Source organism: Haplochromis burtoni, unplaced genomic scaffold (genome assembly GCF_018398535.1).
Source record: "Haplochromis burtoni strain Fernald_Lab_line unplaced genomic scaffold, NCSU_Asbu1 Contig_93, whole genome shotgun sequence".
Taxonomy (NCBI): domain Eukaryota; kingdom Metazoa; phylum Chordata; class Actinopteri; order Cichliformes; family Cichlidae; genus Haplochromis; species Haplochromis burtoni.
The window spans coordinates 1,168,895-1,192,740 of NW_024582454.1; the positions used below are offsets into that span (position 1 = coordinate 1,168,895).

Here is a 23,846-nt window from a genome sequence, read left to right on the forward strand (position 1 = left end):
CTGTCCTGCTGATGCAACTTTCCAACACCTCTCTGCATCTTCACTAGCTACAGGCTGGGCTAAAGCACGACACTAAGCATTTGTCATAAGTTTCCAGTTAGGAGCCACTAATGTGCTGTGAAAGCTTTTTAATGTTTGTCCAGCTGTGTAGTGTCTGGCCTCCAAGATGTATGTGCTTCGGTTTTATTCATTGAGTGAAATTCCAGCATTTTATTAGTCTAATAATTAGCAGATATGTGTAACCACAGTAGATAGCAGTAACTTAAATTTCTTCCACCTCCAGCATTGTGGCAACAAAACGCAAAGGCCAAAGCCCACGATCCTTCAGACAAACTCCTAGTCAGCCAACCATATGTCTGCAACTCAAAGCATTTAGACATGTAGACACCTCAAATGGAGCATGAGGAACGGGAAGAAAGTTGGTTTAAATGATTGGTTGTTGGTGGTGTTGGGTTGATCTGAGTATTTCAGAAACTGCTGCGATTTTCCCACACAACTATGTCTACAGTTTAGAGAAGTATGGTCTGAAAAAGAGGAAACAGAGTGGATGATAATGTTTTGTTGACATTAGAAAATGGCCAGATTGCTTCAAGAGGAAGGCAACAAATAACCACTTGTTACACTCAAGGTACAGCGAGGAACATGTACGAATGCACAAAACCTTGAAGCAGACAGGCTAGAACAGCAGAAGACCACACCGGGTGGCACTCCTGTCAGCCAAGAACAGGAAAGAGAAGCTACAATTTACACCGTTCACAGGCTCACGAAAATTGGACAGAAGCCTGAAAAAATGTTGCCTGTTCTAGTGAGATCCAGTTTCTGCTGCAACTGATTGTAAGGCCATAATTTGATGTAAAAAGTTTGACAGAGGGGATCCATCTACTTAAGTATCCCAATGAACGCATTAATACCATGCTCTTATTCTGAAAAGACACGTTTAGAGCTCCAAATCTGAAAGTAGTTTTGTGTTCGCAGCCCAGACAAATTTTTAGCACAGGTTTTAAATTCATATCACAAATCCAATAAATAACACAGTACAAATCCAAAGAAACCACATATTAAAAGATTTTTTTATTCACAATAGAAGTGTAACAAATATAGTTTATTAAAAAGTCTGCTGCTCATTAATATCATCTTAATCCATAAGCTCAGGAGATTTTTATATAAATGTCGAGCAGCCAGTTTGCCGGAATGGAATATTTACATTTTTACTCAATAATTATAATATTAACACAATAAAACAGATTTCCCCACAAAATTAAAATATTGCATATAAATGCAAAGTAAACTATGTGCAATGGAAAGATTATCAGCAATATTTTGTACAGATACATTTCTGAGGTTCACACGTTTAAACCCTTTAAAGGAGATTTACGACCATTTACGGGAATTCAGATTGAGTTCCAGTCATTTCTAGTGGTCGTGTACCACCATGAAAAACAAATGTCAGTGTGGTCTGTATGAGACGTTTAAGGAAAGGTGGTGTATATTCAAAGAGGACTGACTGACTTTGGTTTGAACTCCTGAAACTGGTGTAATTCTCCTTTAATATTCACTAATAGAAAGGCATTGGAAAGCAACAGACCGTCAACACAATAATCATAAAATCACCAAAGACATTTCAGCTTAATCATGAAAACAACAGATAAAAAAAAAGTCTGCATGTGAGAATGAACAAAAGCCTGATGTCACACAACGTGAAGCTAAAGCAAACATCAGAAACCAAATACATTCTCCAGATCTCCTTTTGCAGGTAGTGAAACGACCAGTTCAGTGTCAAATAAGAGAGAGAGAGAAAATGTTAAAATGATAAAAATCCAGGTGGACACGAGCACAAGAGAAACTAAATTTTTTTTGAAGAAAAAGCTGGGACTGAGCCCTTTAAGTCTAATTGGGTCAAATGTTTCTAAGAATAAAAACCTTCAAAATAAAAGTCTGCACACAGGGCTTAAAAATCGACAACAACAACAACAACAACATTTATAATCATATGTATACTGCGTTCAACTAATGCCTGGAAAGCAAATTTCCCTGTTGGGAGATTACTCCTCAAAATGCTGCAAATGACTGCTGAAAATATCCCAAAATCTCACCCATTCAAATCTCTATTAACGATTATATTTACCTGAGGCTTAAAAAAAAGAAAAGAAAAGAAAGTACAACCCACACACCATTAAATGTTTTGATCTGTAACCGGACAGAAATCATCAGAAATTTTAAATAACTTAAATCACATCAGAGAGATATCAGTACCTTAATGGTGAAACGTAGCCTTAACTCTTTTCTCTCTTTTATCTAACTGCACACTGGACATTTTTGTGGGTTCAGGACTGTCACAGGGTATTCTTGACCTCAAGAAGATATTTACATGTTAGACTGTAACTTGACCATCTTAGGGAATGACGTGATAGAGAAAATACTCGGGCTGTTAGCTGTAGGTCTTAAATGCCAAGTACATAAAGTATCTAAAACCATCAGGATCAATGTGAAAGGCCAATGCCAGGTTCAGACTACACGACATCAGCGAGAAGTTGAACTCAGGAACAAGAACTGGCGTTATGGACGAAAGAATGCCTCACCACGTCCTGACTGCAGAAAGTGTAAAAGAAATAAATAAAAAATAACGCCAAGACCTTAAAAGTGAGGCTAATCCTGCCTTCTTTCTAATGGCCATCAGGGGGCGACCTCTCTGGTTTCAAAAATAAGTATTTTGTGTCCACAGACCTCTTCTCACCATGTTTTTAGATACCACTGCTACACGTCGTTAACTTTTATCTTCTTTCTCCCAAAGTCTGCATCATTAAAGAGCCTGGTTCTACCGGAGGTTTCTTCCTGTTAAAATGCAGTTTTTCCTCTCCACTGTCACCTAGTGCTTGCTCATAAGAGACTCTTTGATTGTTGGAGTTTTCGCTCTAATATTTTAGAGTCTTTTGATAGATAGAAATGATTCACATTAGTGCCCCGGATTCAATTTAATTCAGTTTTTTTTGTACAGAGACAACTAATACAGAGAAAACCCAGCACTTGGAAACAGTGGGAAGGAAAAACTCCCTTTTAACAGGAAGAAAACCCGGCTGAACCGGGCTCAGGGAAGGGCAGCCATCTGCCATCTGCCGTAACGGACTTGGGGTGAAACAAAACATCCTTGTGATTTCTTTGGTCACATTGTTGTAGTCACATAGTTTGCACGGAAGATACTGACCGGTCTGCAAACACTTGCTAGCAAAAAAAAGAAAAAAGTCACTCAACCCAAAAACGGAGAACATTTTCTTTCAAAATAAAAGTCGAGCTTGACAGTTGGAGCTTTTACTACTTTGAAGGGAAATTACGGTCTATGTTTCTGGTTTGTGCTGCCCTTTCTCACCGTTTCACTAGAGCGCAGAAAGTAGTCTAAGAGTGTTTGCAGGCACGCCAGTGTCTTCCATAAAAACTACAGGCAACCATGGCGATCAGTTTCACCTCATCACTGTCTACAATCTCCACCAACCACTCAAGGAATACAAAGCTTCTAGGTTTCTAGGTGGTAGCTGACGAATTTCTAGGCCTCCGTGCCTGTGGGCGTAGCCAATAAGTAAAAAATAATATTTTGATTTTATAATCTAATCTGACACATTATAACATATCGTGTAGTCGGAGCCTGTCACAGCAGTCGGCAGAGATCAAAGTAATCGATTACAAATTAAACCCAGCCAGCTGATAACTGTCACTGTTCAGTATCTTAACATTTACTACCAGTAAAGAACAAATTTCCTGTAGTTTTCATCTTTTTCATACAGCAACATAAAAAGGAATAAAAATAAAAACAAGAAATCAGAAGAAAATAATCACACGTTCCCTCATTAGAGGCTTTCTGTTTCAATTAATTGACGTCTCTATTGCCAAACTTGTCGGATGAAGATTCGCAAGCCCGTCCCACTGAACCCAAAACATGGATGAAGCAGAATTTTGTTACTTTGATCAGCAGCCATCAGACAGCGATGTTTACATATTTTAACCGTGCTGTTTTCAGCTCTCACTGGTTTCTGTGGTTTCATATAAAGCTGCACAGTGTGCTAACACTCTACTGTACAATGAACACTTTATGTCTTTAACTCTTTTTATGTTTTTTTGTCACATCCAGAGAAAAACAACAAAAATGTCCCTACAGTGTAGAAATAAACCTCATGTGATAGATTTGGTCATTTCCCACATAAACAGCTACATTAAGCAGCTCTCCATCTGTTTTGCTCTCAAACCTTTTCCTGTCTGCACGCCTGGCTTCCACTTTCTGTGGAAGATACCAGAAAGCCCCCAAAAAACAAAACCCCAAAACAAAGCGACCCCCCAAATAACCCAAAAAACAAACATAACAAAGCACACTGAAGCGAACAAAGACAAAAATACAAACAAAATATTCTTCGCTTCACATTGGATGGTACATTCATGCGGCTCCCTATAGATTTTCCCATCGACTCCCAGGTGGTTCCTTCGCCCCTTTTTTCTGTTGTTCTGTAAAGGTGCCAGCTCTTTAAACCCCAACAGACCAGCACACAGCTGTGAAGCTTTCTCTCTGCCAGTCTTTGTCTCTAATCCAAATAAAAACCCACAGCGCCACCTAGGGGTCGGCTTCCAATGTTTCCTATGTTCTCTAGCACAGAATAAATTAACACAATCAGCAGAATTACAATAATACACCATCACGTGGGTAATAAATGCCACTCTAACTAAACCAAACAGTAAGCTCTGCCGTCTGTACAGTGACAGAAAGAACATGAAGAGATTGGTCACAGCTCAGAGAATAAGAAACGATATGTCAGTGTTGGTAAAAACCGGGGCTTGAGCATTTTGGGCTTTACTTTTCCAAACAAAATAAAAAAAATCTGGGAGTTTAGCATCGTGAAAACACAGGACTGTGGTATGGTTTGTCAAAGCTTCATCTTTTGTGAATAGTGGCGATTTTGAGGTGGCAGGAAGTAAAAAATTCTGAATGCTTGGGCACTGAATTGGGAAAAATGGGCTCTTCTAAAGGGAGAGAAGTAGTGCTGTAGTGCTATTCATCCATCTAGATTATTTTGTTGTTAGCCGACTGTTTTTGTAGATATTGGCTGTAGAGATTTCTGCCCTTTCTTGAATATTGAGTTTTTTATGTCTTGATGCATGCTCAATCATCCAAGTAAGTAAATCTCCAAAAGTTGATTCTGTTCATCTGGACGTGGCGTTTTCAGTGGGGGAAACGTTTCGTCACTCATCCAAGTGACTTCCTCAGTCTCAGCTAACTGTGGTTTCCCCAATCTTACGTACTGTTTATAACACTGGAGAAACCTGCAGTCAGCTGAGACTGAAGAAGCCACTTGGATGAGTGACGAAACGTTTCCCCCACTGAAAACGCTACGTCCAGATGAACAGAATCAACTTTTGGGGATAAACCTTTCATGAATCCACAAAACTCTACAAACATTCTTGTGAGCGGTTTCATGCATTTCTTTTTCATCAAACTGTGCCCATTAAACGTGCTGAAAGAAGTGCACATAAACCCATGATGTTTTCCTCTTGACTGTATGTTCTCCAAAACTGGAGGACTCACACCAAAAAAATCTAGATGGATAAAACAACACTGCAGGTAAGCTGGAAGATGCAGAACTGATGACGAAACAAGAAAAAAACCCCCAGAAAGCACTGATTCTGAAACCCTTACAGACTGATTTACCTGCTCTGAGACACCTGGGGCAAATGTTCTTTAACCTGCTGAGAAAAATAACCTGCACAAGCGTCGCTCAGCCAGAACAAATAAATCAGCTCAGCAGTCATCCTGTTGTTGACTGAACTTTCTAATGACTCACCATCTGTCAGTTTAAAGCTCATTTGGAGGATAAGCAGAACTGAATGTGCAGTTCTATGAGCTAGGCCCTCGCTCCATCAAATATTCAATATAAAGGCTCAAAGTACAACAGTGCTTGTTTTCCCTTTCCTTGTTTGTTGAGCTGTAAATACTTTTATGGACATAGAAGTAGCTGTTGACTTATCAGACTACGGTTATTTAGACTGTAATATTTAGACTTACCACTAGATGTCAGTATAGCCAAACAAATATGTGTTGACTGAGCCCTGCACAGGTCTCAAATGATTAGACTGCGATTCCCAACAGAGACGCAGACTCTGGAGATGGAAAAAGTAAAGCGCATAGGACTTATTTTCGATTTTAATTCTGAACTCAGGACTTTGGTGTTCTGATCTCCCTCTTAGCACAACAAAGCCCAAGTTCCTACCAACTCTTGAGCCATTTATCAAGCCCAACTTAGTCCAAACGTCAAATTAAAAAGCAGTTATCATCCTTTAATCCATGTCTAGATTTATTATAATCCTCATCAGAGCAATGGGAGCTCTTAGTTAAAGCTGCAATACTGCTTTGAAACTGCTTTTTGTGTTTGCGTGAGCTGCTTTCTCCCTCCTTCTCTACAGCGAAGGCACTAGATCGAAGACTAAACTGGATTAAATCTGGTTCCTGTGTGGCATCGGGAGAAGTCTTCACTGTGAAATTAAACTAAAATGACCAGGCGAGCGCGACTCTGAAGATACAAAAGCAGCAAACACGGTCACAAACTCTACATGTGAGTGGAGGATGAAAAAAAACGAAACAAACAAACCCGTTAACGACAGCACGGTGAAGCTGCGTTGCAGTAGTATGGCTTCTTGTGTGTGTGAAGGTGGATAGTTATAGAAGAGTCAAGCGACGGCGTCTCCTCACAGAGGAGGGAAGATCCTACAGGCTGCCCTACGCGGACCTGGAGGACGGAAACAAGAAGAAGCAACACCGCGGTGAAGAAGAGGACGAGGGCTCGACTGATGCACAAGGATTACAGAGGACTGTAATAAATCAGTTTCCTCTTGTAGAGAGCCTGGAAGCTACATTTTTAATGCATACACATGGTCAATTGTGAGGATATTAGCATTTTCAGAAGATTTCTGTTGAATGTCAGGACCTAATCAGTACCTAATTCTTTCTACAGCTTTCATCCGCACTCCAACTAATCTCCATGCTCCATTACAGCTGTGCAGACATCATCTTTGGAGTAAGACTGTGAAAAGTGGTTGAACGCTCCATCAGACTGAGGCAAATGTTCCTTTTTTTTCTTTTGGTTCATGCTCTTTTCAGTGTTTAAAAGGAAGAAAGAAAAAATGTGTATTTTATTTTTCAGTAAATGGAGAAAAACTGTCGAACGAATTCTGATTCAGTTTTTAAAAAAACCTGTGCTGGTCGAACCCCCAGAGCACATATGAGAAGGAGAAAGACATCTAAAAGCGGGTCAAAGATGCAGATGAAAAGCAGAAGAAGAATACGGAGGAGGAGGAGGATGGCTTTGTGTAAACATCGTGGGGAGAAAGTGGAGTTACTGGCAGGTAATGAGCTGGTGCGGCTGGTCATCATTTGTCACATCCAACTCAAGAGAAAGGAAGGAGGAAGAAGAGTCGGTCAGGTTTATAAAAAGAGGCTCGGGTTGTGCTGCGTCTTTCCTTTTTTTCCTATTCTTTTTTTAAGAAAACCAGCAGTTCTCTGACGACACTATGAAACACTCAAGTCGGTGCAGGAAAGACCGGTTCCTAGTTCCTATTCAGATGTTGTTGTGGTAGAGCAGCAGGTAGAAGACGACACATGTGAAGGGAATTGAGCGTCCGTTCACGCGGCCAGCCAGCCTTGTGATCCTCAGTGGGGAGCTTTTCCTTGGTGTGGTGCCCAAACACTCGGGCTCCATGGTAGTTCATATCAGTGGTGAATGACTGTCAGCGTCCTCCTCCTCATCAAAAATGGCTACTAGCAACAATTAAACTGATGAATAAAGTGATAGCTGGTCACACTGTCCCTCCAAATGAACAGAAAAGCGAAGGAAGTCAAACCGAGGAGTGAAATAAACAGCCTTTTTTTTTTCTTTCTTTAGATCTTGATTCAAATTATTATGTCTACATTTTGATGAGCTATCATGTTATTCAGCAGTACATATGTTGCTTTGGGTCAGCCTTTGGACTCAACCAGAGAAGAAGAAAAAAAAATCAAGTGAAGGAAAACAAAACAAAAAAACCCCTGGAGTCTCCAGCGAGAACCCGGCTCCAGCACAAGTGGGTTCAGTTTTGAGCCCATCAACAATATCAGGTGAAGTCTGATCTGTAACCACTCAGGGCTCCAAGCGGCTCAACAGTTTCAGACAGCTGGAGGCTCAGTATACAGGATCGAGGTTCTCACACGTTTCTGGGCGTCGGTGCAGGCAGGTCCGTTACTCCACTTCGTTGGGTCTGTCCGTTTTATCCTTCCTTATGACGGGCAGGGGGTGAGCCTCGGTATTGAAGACCCAGTGTTCGAATGGTAGGTGGTCATCCTCAGAGAAGAGGAGGTAGAGATACCTGTGGGAGAGAAGAAGGGGTCAGATCAAGTTGCTAAACTACGAAATGTTGCAGCAAACTTAGCATAAATGATCCAAAATAAAGTAATGTTTGTGACTGTGCTGTGGTCCCACCCGAATTCATTATTCATAAACTGTTTAAATGCGCTTCAATTCCCTCCTTGATTTCTTTATGAGAGTTATGGAAATCAAAATAAAATAAAATAAAAACAGTTTACTCCTGAGCATTTCAGCTTTTGCAATATTTATTCGATGGTTTCGCTAAAGCCGTGATGAGACCGATGTGGAACTGAAAGCAAAGAATGGGTGCGACTCTATTTCAGACTGGTTTATGAAACTTGAAGTCATGCAATTTTTGTGCTTCGCTGTCATCAAACCGCCCTGTTATGAAACGGCCCTGAAATATTATTATCCATCAAAGGAGTGATAAGCAAATTGAAAGAGTTTCAGGACAGCTGGCGGTCCTGTGGCGTCTTATCAGATTTCATCATGTTGAGTGAAAAACAAACGATTTGTTTTCAACTGGTTGCAAATGAAAATTTAAACAATGGAGCTGAAGAAAAGGGACAAGCTTAAAAAGAAAGCGTGAGCTAAGGATGAAATAATGACTCAGTAGAGAAGCTGGTCGTCCACGAAGCCTTCAAACTCCAGGACGAGTCCCCATCCTCCTCTGCTTGCCTGCCAGCCAAACAAGCAGACAGCAGCGAGTGATTGAAGGCAGACAGGAGTGTGAAGTACGACGGCGTCCTTGGCAGCATCGGGAAGATGAATGCTGGAAGATGCCAGAGTCCCCGAGTCACATTAGGAGGATTAGACTTGTGGGTTCGCAGCTAAATGGGATTGATATTTTCTGTGTCTGCCGAGGTCTGTTTCAGTTCCCTGACCGATGGGGTAATTATTATGTTAGTGTCCAGGCTCGTGGTCAGTTACGCAGTTATTCTGCCTTCCAGTTGTCTGTGGGGGGCCTTTAATGTGAGAAAATGCTAATAACACATTAGCATTCAGAGACACTTTTTTCTTTTCTGTTCCACTTGCCTAGACAAATAGCCAGCTCTCCCTTTTATGTCGATGAAGAGGAAAAATAAATCTCTACAAACTGATCTGAGAAGGAAGTCGGACACTTTGGCTGTGTTGGTTTCTGTGTCCGTGAGTGTTTTAATCAGGAGTAGAGGTGACGCTTGTTAAAATATACTGCCTATAAAATAAAAGCTGGATTGGATGGCACTTCGCCCCCATAAGGCTCTGTTAGGATAACCTTGACTTCCTGTCAACAGCTGTCTGCTATGTGGGGAGGAAAAAAAATGATAGAGGTGGAGGAGGAGGGGGAGATGGAGGAGTGGCTGATATCATTTCTAAGGGAGCAAAGGAAACGGAGAGGATGATAAATCTGCATGAGGCTCGGGAGAAAGAGGCGAATAGAAACTTTGGTCTTTAATCAGTCCATCCATGAAGTCCACTGCTTCATGCATGCACACAGGTTTTGATTTTATGTTATTATATTTGTCTCACATGATCAAATACTAAACATCAGGGAAGCTGTGAAAACCTGTAATGTATATTTTAAACTCTTTCTTGTCAATTAAGGATGTAATTTGAACAATAATCAGCAGATGAACACAGTAATGAAGACATTCATGCTGACGTTAATGGTAACTGTGAGAAACGCTGATATCAGATGTGGGAAATCAATGTATTGATTTGGTATCTTGTGCCTTTAATAAATGCATTCCATTCAACTTTAAAGCTTAATTGCTTAATAAAAAATGAATATTTGACTGTGAAAAAAACAAAACAAAACAAAAAACATAACTCTCAACAGCTTTAATGCTCTTTAGAGAACAACCAAAGGGTCCTTCTCTCCGTACTCATTGAATCTTAAAGCCTTTGAAGAGTCCTCATTACATTTCCACAAAACTTAAAAACAGTTCTTAGCAGCATTTAAAACACGTGCCATAATACCACAGATTCAGAATCTGTTTGTGGCAGGCAGGGGTTCATTTGCACACTCTTATATGTCGTGTGGGCATAGAAACTGTTGGCTCTTCCTCTGAAATCTGTGACTTAACCTCAAACTGTGGTCACCATGAGCTGATACTAGCAGAAAAGCTCAGACGATGAGGCTTTGGCCTCTCTCCCTCTATCGCTCATTCATTATGTTTTGCTGTAACAGTTGCTGGGAAGCTTTTGTTGCACTTAACCTAAGCTGTATTCATCATATCATCTTATTTTTTGTTTTTGTGAGCTGTTGGCGTGTAAGAGACGGGCAGTAAAGACGTGCCCTCAGACAGAGCAGTAAAAGAAGACCCAGCGTGATTGATGATCAGTAGAAAGAACTCGCACAAAGGACCATTTTGGATGTTTAATGTTAAGCTGAACAAGAGTTTTATGCTACAGTCACACTAAAAAAAGTGTTTGGATACGTGTGCTGTGTGAATTGTTTGCTTTGTAGATGGGAATCAGGGCTGAGACGGTGATAAAAGTGGGAATAAGACAGAGTCAGTCTGCGATCAGTCTGTTTGTGATCATCATATGTGTGTAAAACACAGCTGGTTGCCATAACTACTTGCAATCGGTCGCCAACAGCAAAAACATTCAATGCAAACCACCGAATTTTCCTCGTCACGAGGACATTGTTGTCCTGTTTATATTCTAGTGTGACCCTTGGCATAATTTTACACTCCTGTCAGATTGTCACTCGGCATCAGCAGAGACCTGAAGCCACAGTATTGATATCTGATCACCAGTCGTATCAGCTCTAAAGCTCAACTGCACTAAGCTATTTTACAGCCTGTGCGCGCTTTCTCAATGCTGCTGAGTCTCTGACAGCTGATTTTAAATTCGCCTTGAACATTTTTCTTTATTTGCTTCAGGCAACTTAAAAATATTCATGTAAAAATGGATAACTGGTCAGAAAACCGTGCCCTACAACCATGTTCGATTAACAGGAGCAATGAATGCAGAATTTTCAGCCTTGATTCCCCGGCTCTTTTAAGCTTTAATTTTAGCATAGTTCTACGCTGTGAATGGTTGATTGTGTTACATCCATAAAAAAATACATTAACTAGAAGCTGCAACTTTGAGCAAAATACTATAAAAGTACCTGAAAAGAACATGTGATGAATAACTCTTGTGTAGCTGCTACTACTACTTACCTGACTCTGGCACTACTGACCCAATGTTTCATAATGACACTAACACTGAATGCTCTCCTTGTTCCTCCTTTGCGTAGTCAGACACACAAAGTAAACACAAACACACACAGCAAAGTGCATGACCACACGCTTCCACCCACGTTAAGCTGTAGCCGAGACTTTTCCTCGTGCTTTAAACAGACTTGTCTTCTTGAGCACAGCTGGAGAGGCGAGAGAAAGCCCTATTAGCCACCAGACATCATACTGCGTGGCTGACAACACGTTTAAAGAGCCATTTTTTGGCTGCACACTCAAACGCTCACACCCTCACGCACACATTAACACATTCAAACTGAGACGTGCACATAAGGGCAGTTAAGTAAAAATATCAGCCATGTATTAAGAAAAAAGTGAGACGGCGTGCTGCCTGTGGTGTGTAAGGACATGCGGTGTTTTTCACAGTTTCTGGCTTTCTCTACTAGATTTCTGCTATTTCAGATCTAATGCATCAAGGCACCGTTTTCAGTCGTGAAGAGGACGTTTATTTATAATGCTGCAAAATATTCTTTTATTCAGAACAAGTTCTGCACATTTGTATCCAATTCTTTTCATGTTATTATACGTCCCAGAGGAGAAATCATCCTAGTTTAGCTTTGGACTGTTTCGGGAATGCAAAACAGATGTTGAAATGAAAAAAGATGAATATACTCTGGTTTACCAGTAACTCTAAAAGCCTCTTTGTCATCTACAGGATAGAAAGTCCCAGCTGCGTTTGAGTTTTTTTTACTCCAGAAGAGCAAAAAGAGGAGGGCACAGATATGACATTCACACCCGAAATGTCAACTCTAACCAAGACAAGACACGGAATTGAGCCACATAACAGTAAACCATCCACATTAAGCCTTTGGCGTTGACCGCATCCCACTTCTGACAAAGAAAACTAACCAAAAGGAAGCTTTTTTGAGTCCTGAAATTACAAGCTACTCAATATTTAGGACTAAATGAGAGATGACAGATGTCTTACAGCTTTTCTCTAGACACAATATTTCTTGTTTGTTTTGGCTTTTTTTAAAATGGAAATTCATCCCACGTAACCAGCTCTGCTGTTTAACTCCAAATTCATCAATTTAGCTCCGCTTTGACAAATATTTCAGGCAGAATGAAAACTATGCATGTGCATGAGGGAGTGGACTTCAATTGGACTTTAAAAAGAATAACATAAATGAGACCTTGAAGTTGTTTATATCTCCAGCTGTCTGTCCACAACAGCGTATAAATGAGGCTTAAGCTTGTAGATGCTACTGGTGTTACAGCAGTACAGCAAGATCTTTGCCACTGGTAAGTCACTTTGGTTCTCCTTCATGTCATCTTTTATGCCAAAAAATGCACTTTTTTTTGATTAAACATAACCAGTCTATAAGAAATCATCTGGTTTAATTGTTATAGGAATGACAGTGCATTTTACTGAGTTGCACAGTCTGGGGCAATAGAAGAAGAAAGCTCTTTTTTATAGCCTACTGCTGAGAGAATTAAGGTTTGTACTGTGTTGCATTTTATTTTTAACCCTGTAGTGCAGTCTTCCTTTGTACATATTTCTTAGTACTTCTTTGTAGTTATTTATTAATAAATAAGTAAAATCCTTACAGCTGATATTCCTCTACTTCATATTCATTAAATACAGAAAGCTAAATCTTTGGTTTATACTATAACTAGGTTAACTGTGATTCACGGCTTTTCTCTCTGCCTCTGACCTCTGAATTTCACTGTGAATTGGATTCTGGCCTATTCTGAAAACAGCACATTTATAATCTGTAAAAACATAAACAGTGAAAACAACATTAGGACAATTTGATACTAAATGTGTTTTAAGGACCTGTAGATACTCTGGTTACAATGTTGGGCTGTCCAGGTATAACAGCAACAGCTATGTAATCCCACTGTTCACAGTTTGAGTCCAACTTTTTTTTTAACACTTCAAGTTGTCCCTGTTTCCCTCTGTCCCACATTCTTCCTCCTAAGAAATCCATATTAAACTATCTGCTAAAAGCAAAAAGACCTAAAGATTCTGCTTTAAACACTTTCCCCTCTATTTCTGCCTCATTTGTGAACCTAATATTTTTTCCATCTTGCAGTAGCTTGCAATTTTGGGCCTAAAATGTACTTTACTTATTTTGTACAGCTACAAAAGTCCCTCAATTTCAGGAAGTGTGTGACACTCTTCCCTGGAGCTTAGTGTGAATGAATGACAACCTGTGTGTGTCTGTGTGGGGCTTGACATCTCTGTCAGTTCGGGGCTGCAGGGTCCTAGTCGCACCATAAAATGCAATGACAGCACAATCATAAGAGGACAGAAGTGAAGGGTGTTCAGTTTGTGTCTTACTTGAGCGTCTCCGCCAAGTAGAAGCTCTGCTGCACGTCGTCGTAGTTTGGAGATGAAGCGTAGACATCTCTGACGCCGCTGTAGCCTCCGTCGACTCTACAGTGCTGCTCCAAGGCCTGAATGAGAGACGGTGATGGAGACGGACAGCACGGAGGGAGAGGGAGACAAAGAAGGCCATCGGTGACTGGTGACATAAATCACTGAACCTTAGGAAGGATTATTCACTAAATCATGAGTGACCTTGTGTGAGGTTTTTTTGTTTTTGTTTTTACAGGCAATTTATGGATTTTTAAATAGAAAAACTTTACTTTTCCTTTCAGAATTTTGTCTCCAGTTTTTCTCAAATTAACACAATCTTCGTTTTCATAGATAGATATTTTACCTGTACAGCCTCCCAGCCCCACTCTCTGTATTTGGGGTCATGGGTAAACCTCCACATGTACATGTAGGTCTCAATGACCTCAGGACGGAGGATGAAATACTTCTCGTTCTGGCGGGTGGCGATGGCCTCAACGCCGCCATCGAAACGGAAAGCCTCTGGTCCGAGTTTCAAAGCTGCAAAAGACAAGAACAAGACAAGAAAATGTTGAGAGATGAAGAACAGAACCGTGTTTTTCAGCATATTTATATATTTTGCATGTTTGCACATGTATGGAAAACCACATGATGTAAGGCTTACAGAATAGTGAACATGCCTGGTTTTCTTCCCTTTCACTTTGTTTTTATTATTTATCCATATATTTACATAAAGTAAACTAATATGTAAGTAAGTAAATAAGTAATATATGTAGATGCTGTGCAGAGCAACACCACTAACTTAGAGGTCAGTGGTCACTGAAAAGAATAATGCTATTCAACTGCTAGCGGTGAGGTTTCTCCAGAACTGCATTCAAATCACGATGACTCAGAACACGACCTAAGGATGCATTTAAATGAGGGAGATAAATACAATTATCTGAATTAAGAGGAAAACGGGAAAAAACTGCATCCTCTTAAAATATGGCATTGATTAAAAATGAGAATTTTAAATGAGTCTAAAAGCACTTTCCCCTCAGTAAGCACTAATTTGAGTGTCTTGATTAAAAAAAATGAACAGTGCATGGACAGCATTCAAAAACCTGACATGAAAGATCATTTGGAGAGTAGTAATCGTTTAGATTGAGCCATATTCAGAAATCTACACATGTTATGGGGCGATCGTGGCTCAAGAGTTGGGAGTTCGCCTTGTAATCGGAAGGTTGCTGGTTCGAGCCCCTGCTTGGACAGTCTCGGTTGTTGTGTCCTTGGGCAAGACACTTCACCTGTTGCCTACTGGTGGGGGTCAGAGGGCCCGGTGGCAGCCTCGCCTCTGTCAGTGGCTGTGGCTACAATGTAGCTTGCCATCACCAGTGTGTGAATGTGTGGATGGCTGGATGTGTAAAGCGCTTTGGGGTCCTTAGGGACTAGTAAAGCGCTATACAAATACAGGCCATTTACCATTTATGTCAACAGATTCACTTCTACAATGAAATGCATCTACGCTTAACAAACCAAATCAGAAGTGGGGCAAAAAGATGAAGTGGAGTGTCTGTTTACTTGTCCTGGCATAAGACTCGTGACAGGTGCGAGCGATCTCCGCTGCCTGCTCCATCTGGTGGCCCGTCTTGTCACCGGGCGCCCCATCAGCACCCAGAGCGATCATGCCGCCTGCAAAACAGGTCAGGTGGCCCATCTTATGCTCCAGAAGCCCCCCCTTCCACTCCGCTATGTAGGTCAGCCCATTGGTTGACTTCCTCATCAGGTTGGTTTCTATTGCCTGAAAGAAACGCAGATTACAAACGTGTTAGCTTTGGTTAAAATATGTGACTGTTGTCGCACCTTAAAGATGAGGAAGAGAACATTAACAGTCAACACAGATGTGCCTAAACTGCAGGCTCACCTAAGACTCTAGAAAGTGACCATGGTAATATAATATCATGGGTTGAATTTATCCATTATTAATGGCTTATTTGACTGACAGGTGGATGCCAGTGCGGCAAATCGGAGTCTTCATAGCTTCACCTGCTTTAATTTGAATCATTGAACAACAAAAATCCACTTTGAGCTTTTAGATCAGAGGTGGGCAATTAATTTTCCCAAGAGGCCACATGAGAAACTGGGACTCTTGTGGAGGCCCGCATAAATTAGCTAACTTCAGGTATGCCCAATAACTATCTGATTTCTTTATACCGATTTATCTCTATAGACCAATAAGCTTCTAAAGGGATAAAATTCACACTGAGCATAAGAGAGTTCATCTTATTCGTGTCGCCTTCAACAACAGTCCCAGTCTCTCATGTGGCCCCTTGGGAAAATCAATTGTATTAGACTGAAACTGTTATAACAAGGCTACAATTGATACCGCCAGAGATCTGGGATGACCCCTGACCACATGAGAAAACATATGCTTGAAGCTGTGCACAAACATTTCTTTCTAGTCATAATATGTCATAATAATTTCCTCCTTATACTCAGTCTCAGCAGATATCTGCAGATAAGAAAACATGTCAATCCCATTGGGAAATATAGAAATGCTTGTGGCTGTGATTTACCTTCATCACCAAAGACTAGATTGCTAGATATGATTGAAAAACTACAACTAAATCATCTTAAGAGTTACTGATTTGTGTTGGTTCCAGTTGTGATCTCTAATGGATAAGTAGTGCTCCAAAATGAAAAACCTTGTATTTTTCTATTTACAGACCCTTTAAGGAGCACAAATTGTGCAAAAAGTAAAAGTTATTCCTTTTTCTGTTTTGTTGTGACTTTGATAGACCTCCTGCTGCTTCTCTCCTCCCGAGCCTCTCCTTGACAAATAAAACAAGAATGCCCATAATCCTCAAAGATCAAGAGGGATTATGGGTAAACTATCCCAGCGTGTTTAAGTCTGAATTTTAGTCGCTGTGTAATATATTCGCTCCCAGTGTGCCACAGAAAGACAGACGGACAATCAGCTTTCTCCAGCTGAGACCCGTCGCTTGTCACCTCAACTTAAGTTGACAATTTGTTCTAACAGAGAAAAGCTGTCTCCGTGTGTCTGTCTGTGCGTGTGTGTCATCTATCCTTTGGGTTTACGAGTGCTGTTGTTACTGTAGATGTGTCTTTTGTTATTCAGCAGTAGTCCTGTCAGCTGTGTCATCCTTCCATCTGCTCAAACTCTGTATCAAGCTCCTGAAGATTATATTACTTGAGATAAAAATCACAAAACTCTCCACTTTAGACTAAAATCAAATCTGTGAAATAGCATATTTTAGCATAAAACTACAGAGGCAACAAGTAACACTTGCAAAGCTTCAAAGCTAGACAGAAATAAATACAACAAAAAGGCCACTTTTCAATATCAAAAGATGGCCTCATGCTTGTTTTCCGCTATTACCCAACAACCATTTATTATGACTCAGAGGGTGCACGGAGGATGCAAAACCCCAGAGTAAATCCACACAGTTCACCATCTGTAAACAGACCCTTATGCTGTCAGTTCAGCAAGAACAGCCTCAAATTAGAGGTCACTGGCTGTATGTGTAATACACTCACAGCCTTCCAGAGGTTACCTCGGGATTCCCCATATATTAGCAATAAAATACAAAGCAGATACACAATACTGTCTGCATTACTCACTAAGTGCTAACACATGATAAAGACTGGAAAATAGAATCACGACTAATACTTTGTAAAATTAATTTAGTACTACACAGACTTATTTATACTTTTGGACACTACTAGAGCAGCTTTGCGTGATTCACTATTCAAAATAATCCTTATTTATCTTATACTGGGTCCTGGTGCAGGCCCTCAGTTCATTCCATGCTTTAAACAAGCAGTTTAGCTCCTCCCCCTTTAAGCCAACTGTCTTCTGATTGGCTGCCCTCACAAACAGACGTTTGTAACTGAGCGTATTGAGCAGCATTACCTGTATACACCAACCTCATTATCCTAAGCTTTTGTATGAACATGCACTATTGTAACACAAAATCTTACAATTGTCTAGTTAATTGGAAAAAAAAAATTGTTCAAATATCTTCTTCAGCAGTTAAAACCCCAAATATTCAGAAAAAGGCAGCAAATCCCTCTAAGTTAAAGGATGAACCTGGACAGTATTTTTGACATTTTGCCTGAAAAATGATTGAGTGATTATCAAAATCACTCGGTCCGGAAACCCACAGGCTTGTTTGCTGACTTGGCCTCTGGCCGCAATGGCAGTTTTTTTCCACAAATAAGCGATATCTGGGCCAAACCTTCCCATTACATCTGCTGCTCATTCTTTACAAATACAGAAGGTTGACGATGTGTCCCAGTTTATGTGAGACTGCACCTCGTTTTCATCCCTTCGTACCACATAATGAGACAATGTTCCACATTTTGATTGGCTCGAGTTTACAAAAGTTACCAAAGCAGGACAGACACTTTTAGAGCAACAACTGAACAACAAGGACGAAACTTTGAAAGGTAATTCTCACAGGTTTTATTTAGAGGTTACAGATATTTATTTTGCTCTTGTTACTATTATTATAATAAAGAGACAAAAACACAGTAGATTTAACAGGTAACTCTTTTAACAGTTATTTGGATAGAAAAAAAAAAGGAATATGATTGTAAGGAGACTTGGAAATTTAGTTGGATAAATTACTGTATATTTGTCATTTATGTGCCAAATATATGTATTTCAAAAAAAAAAAAGATCACCTCTCAGCATTAGTGGTGTTACTCACACAAACACACAGTTTGTGTCACGTTTGGTTTGCTGCGATGTGGTCACCTAAATCGCAAATACAGAAAAAACGCCAAACTAGAACGCTTCTGGTGCAAAAGTAAAACGTTCCTGCAGATATCTGTTTATAAAGAGATCCACTATCACTTGAATGATAGCTCATTTTAGTACGTGCTGCAGTTCCAGTGAAGTCTGTGATTGAAACTCTGAATACTTCTTTTTTTCCCCCCTCAATCACAAACAGTCAAAGTCGCCTCAGCTCATTTTGAAAAGCGTGTCATTGTGTGTGTGAGTGTGTGTACCTGCAGGGCATCGTAGTACATCTTCTTGCCTTCCTCATCAGTCTTGTCAGACATCAGCCAGGCCTTGAGCAGGTACTCATAGAAACTGTCACCCAGGCCACCCACGGACACGTGATCTGCAACACACAGATAAAGAAAGGAGTGAAACTCACTTAGACACACAGAAACAAACAGGCCTCCCCATCTGTCTTCTGGGTTAGATCACACTGCCATCCAAAGATCATCCTCACATGACACGGTGTATGTGGCATACCGATGATCCAAGATAAACAACAGCACTCTGAATGTGTGTGCGTGCTATTTTTTATTGGTGAGCCTTCACAGAGCTGAGCAAGCCGAGCAGCATTTTTGCATTCGTCCTGCTGATGGTCAGCAAAGCCTCATCCATATGCATGCATCATTAACAGAGTCTGAGGTTGTTTGTGGTGTGCAGAGATTAAATGTCAGCTGTGATAATGTTAAAGTGAGGCAAAAAGGAGGACGGAGCTGAACACAGTTTGTTTCTGAGCTGATAACGGTACCTGGCCTTCCCCAAGTTCAATAACAAAAAACAGGAACAGCAGCACCAGCCAATCAGGAGAGATGACACACGCTTCAAACAGACCATCAGCAGTCTGCCAAACGGCATTACAGCTGTGCGATTGGAATAAATTTGTGCAAACATTTTTTTAATATATTATAAACAGAGAGAGGATGGAAACTATGACTTAATCATCACAAGTCACTGCCACAGCTGTTTGGATAAAATACAAACACTTCAAATCACAATATGTAAAAGAGAGAGCCTTTCTGGAGAGCTGCGGTGTGGAGATATTTTTTCAGACAGCGTTAAGCAGCAGAGATCCCCGAGTTATAATTTATTCAACAAATGCCTTCCCCATCACTGTTGCATAATTTCTGTCTAGATGAAAAAAATCTAAGACGAGCATAAAAGCGACGATTTTTCCTTCTTTTGTTTGAACTTCCAGTTTCTATTCTAATTGAGTATGTCATCATTTGCATAAAATACTTGGATGAAATCATAGTAGCTGGCTCTGGTTAAGAGTGTCAGCTAAATGCCAACCATTATAATTGTGGATGTGCTCTCAGTGGTTTTTCAGCCCATCACATAATAAAAGCAAGTAAACCACAGGTGCAGATTCAGATTTAGGATACTACAGATACTAACACCCCTTTAATAAAATAGAAGGTGGCAAAAAACAATACCTGACAGAACTCTAATAAAGGCTGAACGCATATCAGTGAAAAAAAGAAAGGAAAAAAAACATTAATAAAAGTCGATTAAAGGATTTCTAATTTGTTTTGCTGTGGAAATCAAAAGACCTGTATCAGATTCTATGTGGAAAGGTGTTGCAAACATGGCACTATCATAATGTAAAATTGAATAATAGTTTATTTTAAATGTAAAATACTCACAAAGAATTAAAAGTGGAAAAAAGAAAAAACTGTTTTTAAAGTAATTTCAGTCTTCGTTCCCTTCTCTGTGTGCGACTGCTACCTATCAACTCACACTCCACAGTCTAACTGCAATAAATTACAAAGCGCATGATCCTTCTTGTATTGTGTATGCAAAACAATGTTTCAAGCAAAGTCACTTTCTAATCCTTTATTACGCTAATTTGCCTAATCTTTGCAGTTCTTGGCAGGCAGCTGAAATGAAAACGCAGCAGGCTAAAGGGCAATTTTGGTGCCGCTCCCGATGTTGTGTTTAACTCCTGGGGCTCCACAGTTGTGACTAAATTTGGTCAAAATGCAGCATGATGACTAAGAATTTTCTAGATATGCAACATATCAGAAGAAACTGTTTGGCAGTAGCCTGACAATTTTTTTGATTTGTTTGAAGCCATGGATATTTAAGATAAATGCTCAAAAAAGGGCACCTGATCAAAACTTTTCTCCAGTCTCATACTGGTTTAATCTGTCTCTGCTGACTGCTTGAGCTGCTGTGACGAAGCATGTGTTTTTGCACACAGTCCAATACTCCATGCAATCCAATAATCCCTTTTCTTTTGGCTAAACAAACCTGGTAAAAATAATCTGGAAGGTAGTACAGTAAATTCAACTGTTGCCTTAAAATGCTTTATGCTGTGAGGTTAAGATCCTGCAATATTAGCCAGACAGTCCCTATGATTACAAAGGTGACGTTTGGAAAAGATGACGTTTAGGAAGAGACCTCCAGCAGAACCAGAGTCAGAGAGGGGCAGATGTCTGTTAAAACTGAAAAAAGCAAACAAACAAGCCAAAAAAACTCTGCAAGGTATGAGAGAGATACAGTAGTGGCATGTAAACACATCGGGAGTGAAAAGAGGTTATTGAAGTGCATCATGGGAACCTCCCAGCAGTCTGAGCCTCTAGCACCATAACTAAAGGATTGTTCAGGCTTACCTAACCCAGCCCTAACTACAAACTTTATAAAAACAAGCAAAGTTTTAAGCCTAATCTTATAAAACCAGAAGGAATGTCTCCAGAAACTAAAGAAGGAGCTGGTTGCCTGAAAGCTGAAGGCTCCCATTCTACTTTTAGAAACTCTAGGAACATGTCAGCCTGTAGCTTGACAGCAAAGTCCTCTGCTGGGATAACATGATGCTATGAGGTCTTTAAGGCATGATGGGGCCTGATGATTCATGCTGATATATGTGAGGACTTAACAAATTCAGGATTTAACAGAGAGCAAGTGAGAAGATATGAATCTGGGAGAATAACAATCTCCCCTTGTAACCCCTGTTTGCCCTCCATGTGGGCATTTTTGTAATAAGGTGACTAAATGTTGTTTGGACATGTGTGTGTCTCTGTAGCTTCAAGAACCTGGCATCCACCTTCTAATTTAAATCGCTATAATAAATTTATTAAGCCACTGGTTTCTGCTCTCTAGTGGTCAACCCCACTTAAACCAGCTTTAAGAACAGGCTGAAAAACTGATTTTGATATGCAGGCCCACTCTTTCCGCTTGTCAGTGTCACTTTAATTATATGTACCCAGCTGGCAGTTTCCTCCAACGTATGACAAGTGCTGTTAGAAAGGAGAGGCTTTTAGTGCTGGGTTCCTCTCCCAAACTATAAGTTACATCACCTCCACATTATACACCTTTCTTTATGTTCTTGTCCTTTCTCCTCTCTCTTTGTGATCAAGACTTCCATTATTTCCTCTTCCTCCAGCTTCACGTCTCTATCATTATTATCATTACCTGTTCAGTCGCACGGTGTGACGAGTCCGATAATGGCTTTAAAATTACACCCTGTTACCTGCGCCTTGTCAGAAGCACGAGCGTGTGGACCTTTGCAGCACCGGAGATGTTAAAGACGTGCCTTGGAGTGAGTATGAAAATATCTGACAGTGACACGGGTAAATAGTGGGTTTCAATAATTTAAAGAAAGTCAAGGTTCAAATGGAAAGTGTGATGACACAGTGAGGAGAAAGAAAGAGAACAGGAAGAGGATATTCCACTTTAGGCCCATCTGCAGAAACACTTCCTCTGCTGCTAGTGTAAAGGATTTTCTCTTTAGAGTGGGCCTCTCCATTTCGGCATGACCTTAGAAGTGTCCAAGTCATTCAAAGGCCTTGGAAATTAGTCTCTTAATCTGAGCCCCAACTGACATCTTTCCTATCTGGACTTAGGAAAATGTGTCACAGAGTGGTGTCAGGGTTATCTAATAGACTAAGGGAGAGGCGTGGCAAATTAGTTTAAAGACACCCCGCTCTGGAACAAACTTCGGGACTGGGGGACAATGCGTCAACATGTATTAATCCTCTATATCAAGATTACTGCATAGGTAATTCTGCATGACTCATTCCAGCTTCCTGAGTGTCCCTGGCCTAACAAAAGCTCCACAACAGCTACAAGCAGTACAACTTAACACATTTTTATTAAGCTAATTTAAACTAATATTGGATCATTCTGTCAACCTGTTTAATTACTGAAACAGCATATATCAACTTTGTTTAACGGACAAATATTAGCATTCTTTATCTTCAGTCACTGTTAACAGAGCTCCATAATATTTATACAGAACTTTCATTCGGTAAACTTTAATTAAATCTCATTTGCATAGGGATCATTTAAGATAAACACAACTGGGTAAGACATAAGTAGACAGATAAAACAAAAAACAAAGAAAGTGAAATAATCTGAATGAAAGTTATGAAAGTGACAATCGTTACGGCGAAAGTGCAGATCCTTAAGATAACATAAAGCCCAAGTTTCTCAATACTCCGAAGTTTACAATGGTTACAAAGTAAAAGCGCTACCAGCAGCAGTTATTTTCACTGTTTATTGTGATGCTTCTTTTCTCAGGGTTTGCTTTCGTTGCTTTCATGTGAGTAATTCGAGCCAAACCTTCGTGTTCGTGACTTTGGCGTCAACGGACCGTAAAATCCACGTTGCTGATGAACTCAAGGTTTCAATTGTGAGTTTCAAGCCTCACTGAAACCAACACCATGTCCATTTAGTAAATTATGGTCCCCATTGGAACCAAAAATGACAATAAAGCAGCGCATGCTTCAGGTTACGAGTCATATTAATAGTCTTCTGTATACCCAACCTAAGCACAAAACACTAATGAATGCAGTAAGTAATAAGCAAATCTATAAGCCAACGTTTAAAAGGAAAGTTTGTCAGTTCTGTCAAAAAGAGCCTCAATTAAACAGCAAAGTGCATGAAAGAAAGAGAGGGGGGCATGTTAAGTATACTCAGGCCCAGATCAGGAGGGGAGGGGACATTCGTGCTCTGGTACGGTTTAAAGAGAAGTTATCTAAAATTATGGTAAAGGATCATTAATGCACAATAAATGGTGGTAAGTTCACAGAAAATTAGAAAAATAATTGCCACCCTTTCAAAGTGTCAATCTGAGCTGAAGACAGAGTAATGACTACAATAAGATGGTATCTCTTGGTTTTAGTCAGTCCAAATTGCAGGTGTAGATCTCTTTTCTTTAAAAG

At 40.2% G+C, this 23,846-nt stretch overlaps 1 protein-coding gene across 1 annotated transcript in view; it reads right to left on the bottom strand.

Annotated features, from left to right (window-relative positions):
• Nucleotides 1–1,047: 1,047 nt before the first annotated feature.
• man1a1 (mannosidase, alpha, class 1A, member 1) overlaps nt 1,048–23,846 on the bottom strand; it is a 154,564-nt gene continuing 131,765 nt past the window's right edge. Inside the window, exons 8-12 of the mRNA XM_005930472.3 lie at nt 18,912–19,027; nt 15,459–15,678; nt 14,266–14,438; nt 13,884–13,999; nt 1,048–8,373 (exon numbers count right to left, since the gene is read on the bottom strand). Coding sequence (XP_005930534.1) covers nt 8,247–8,373; nt 13,884–13,999; nt 14,266–14,438; nt 15,459–15,678; nt 18,912–19,027 — 752 coding nt within the window. The 3' untranslated portion in view covers nt 1,048–8,246. The remainder of the gene's footprint in view (nt 8,374–13,883; nt 14,000–14,265; nt 14,439–15,458; nt 15,679–18,911; nt 19,028–23,846) is intronic.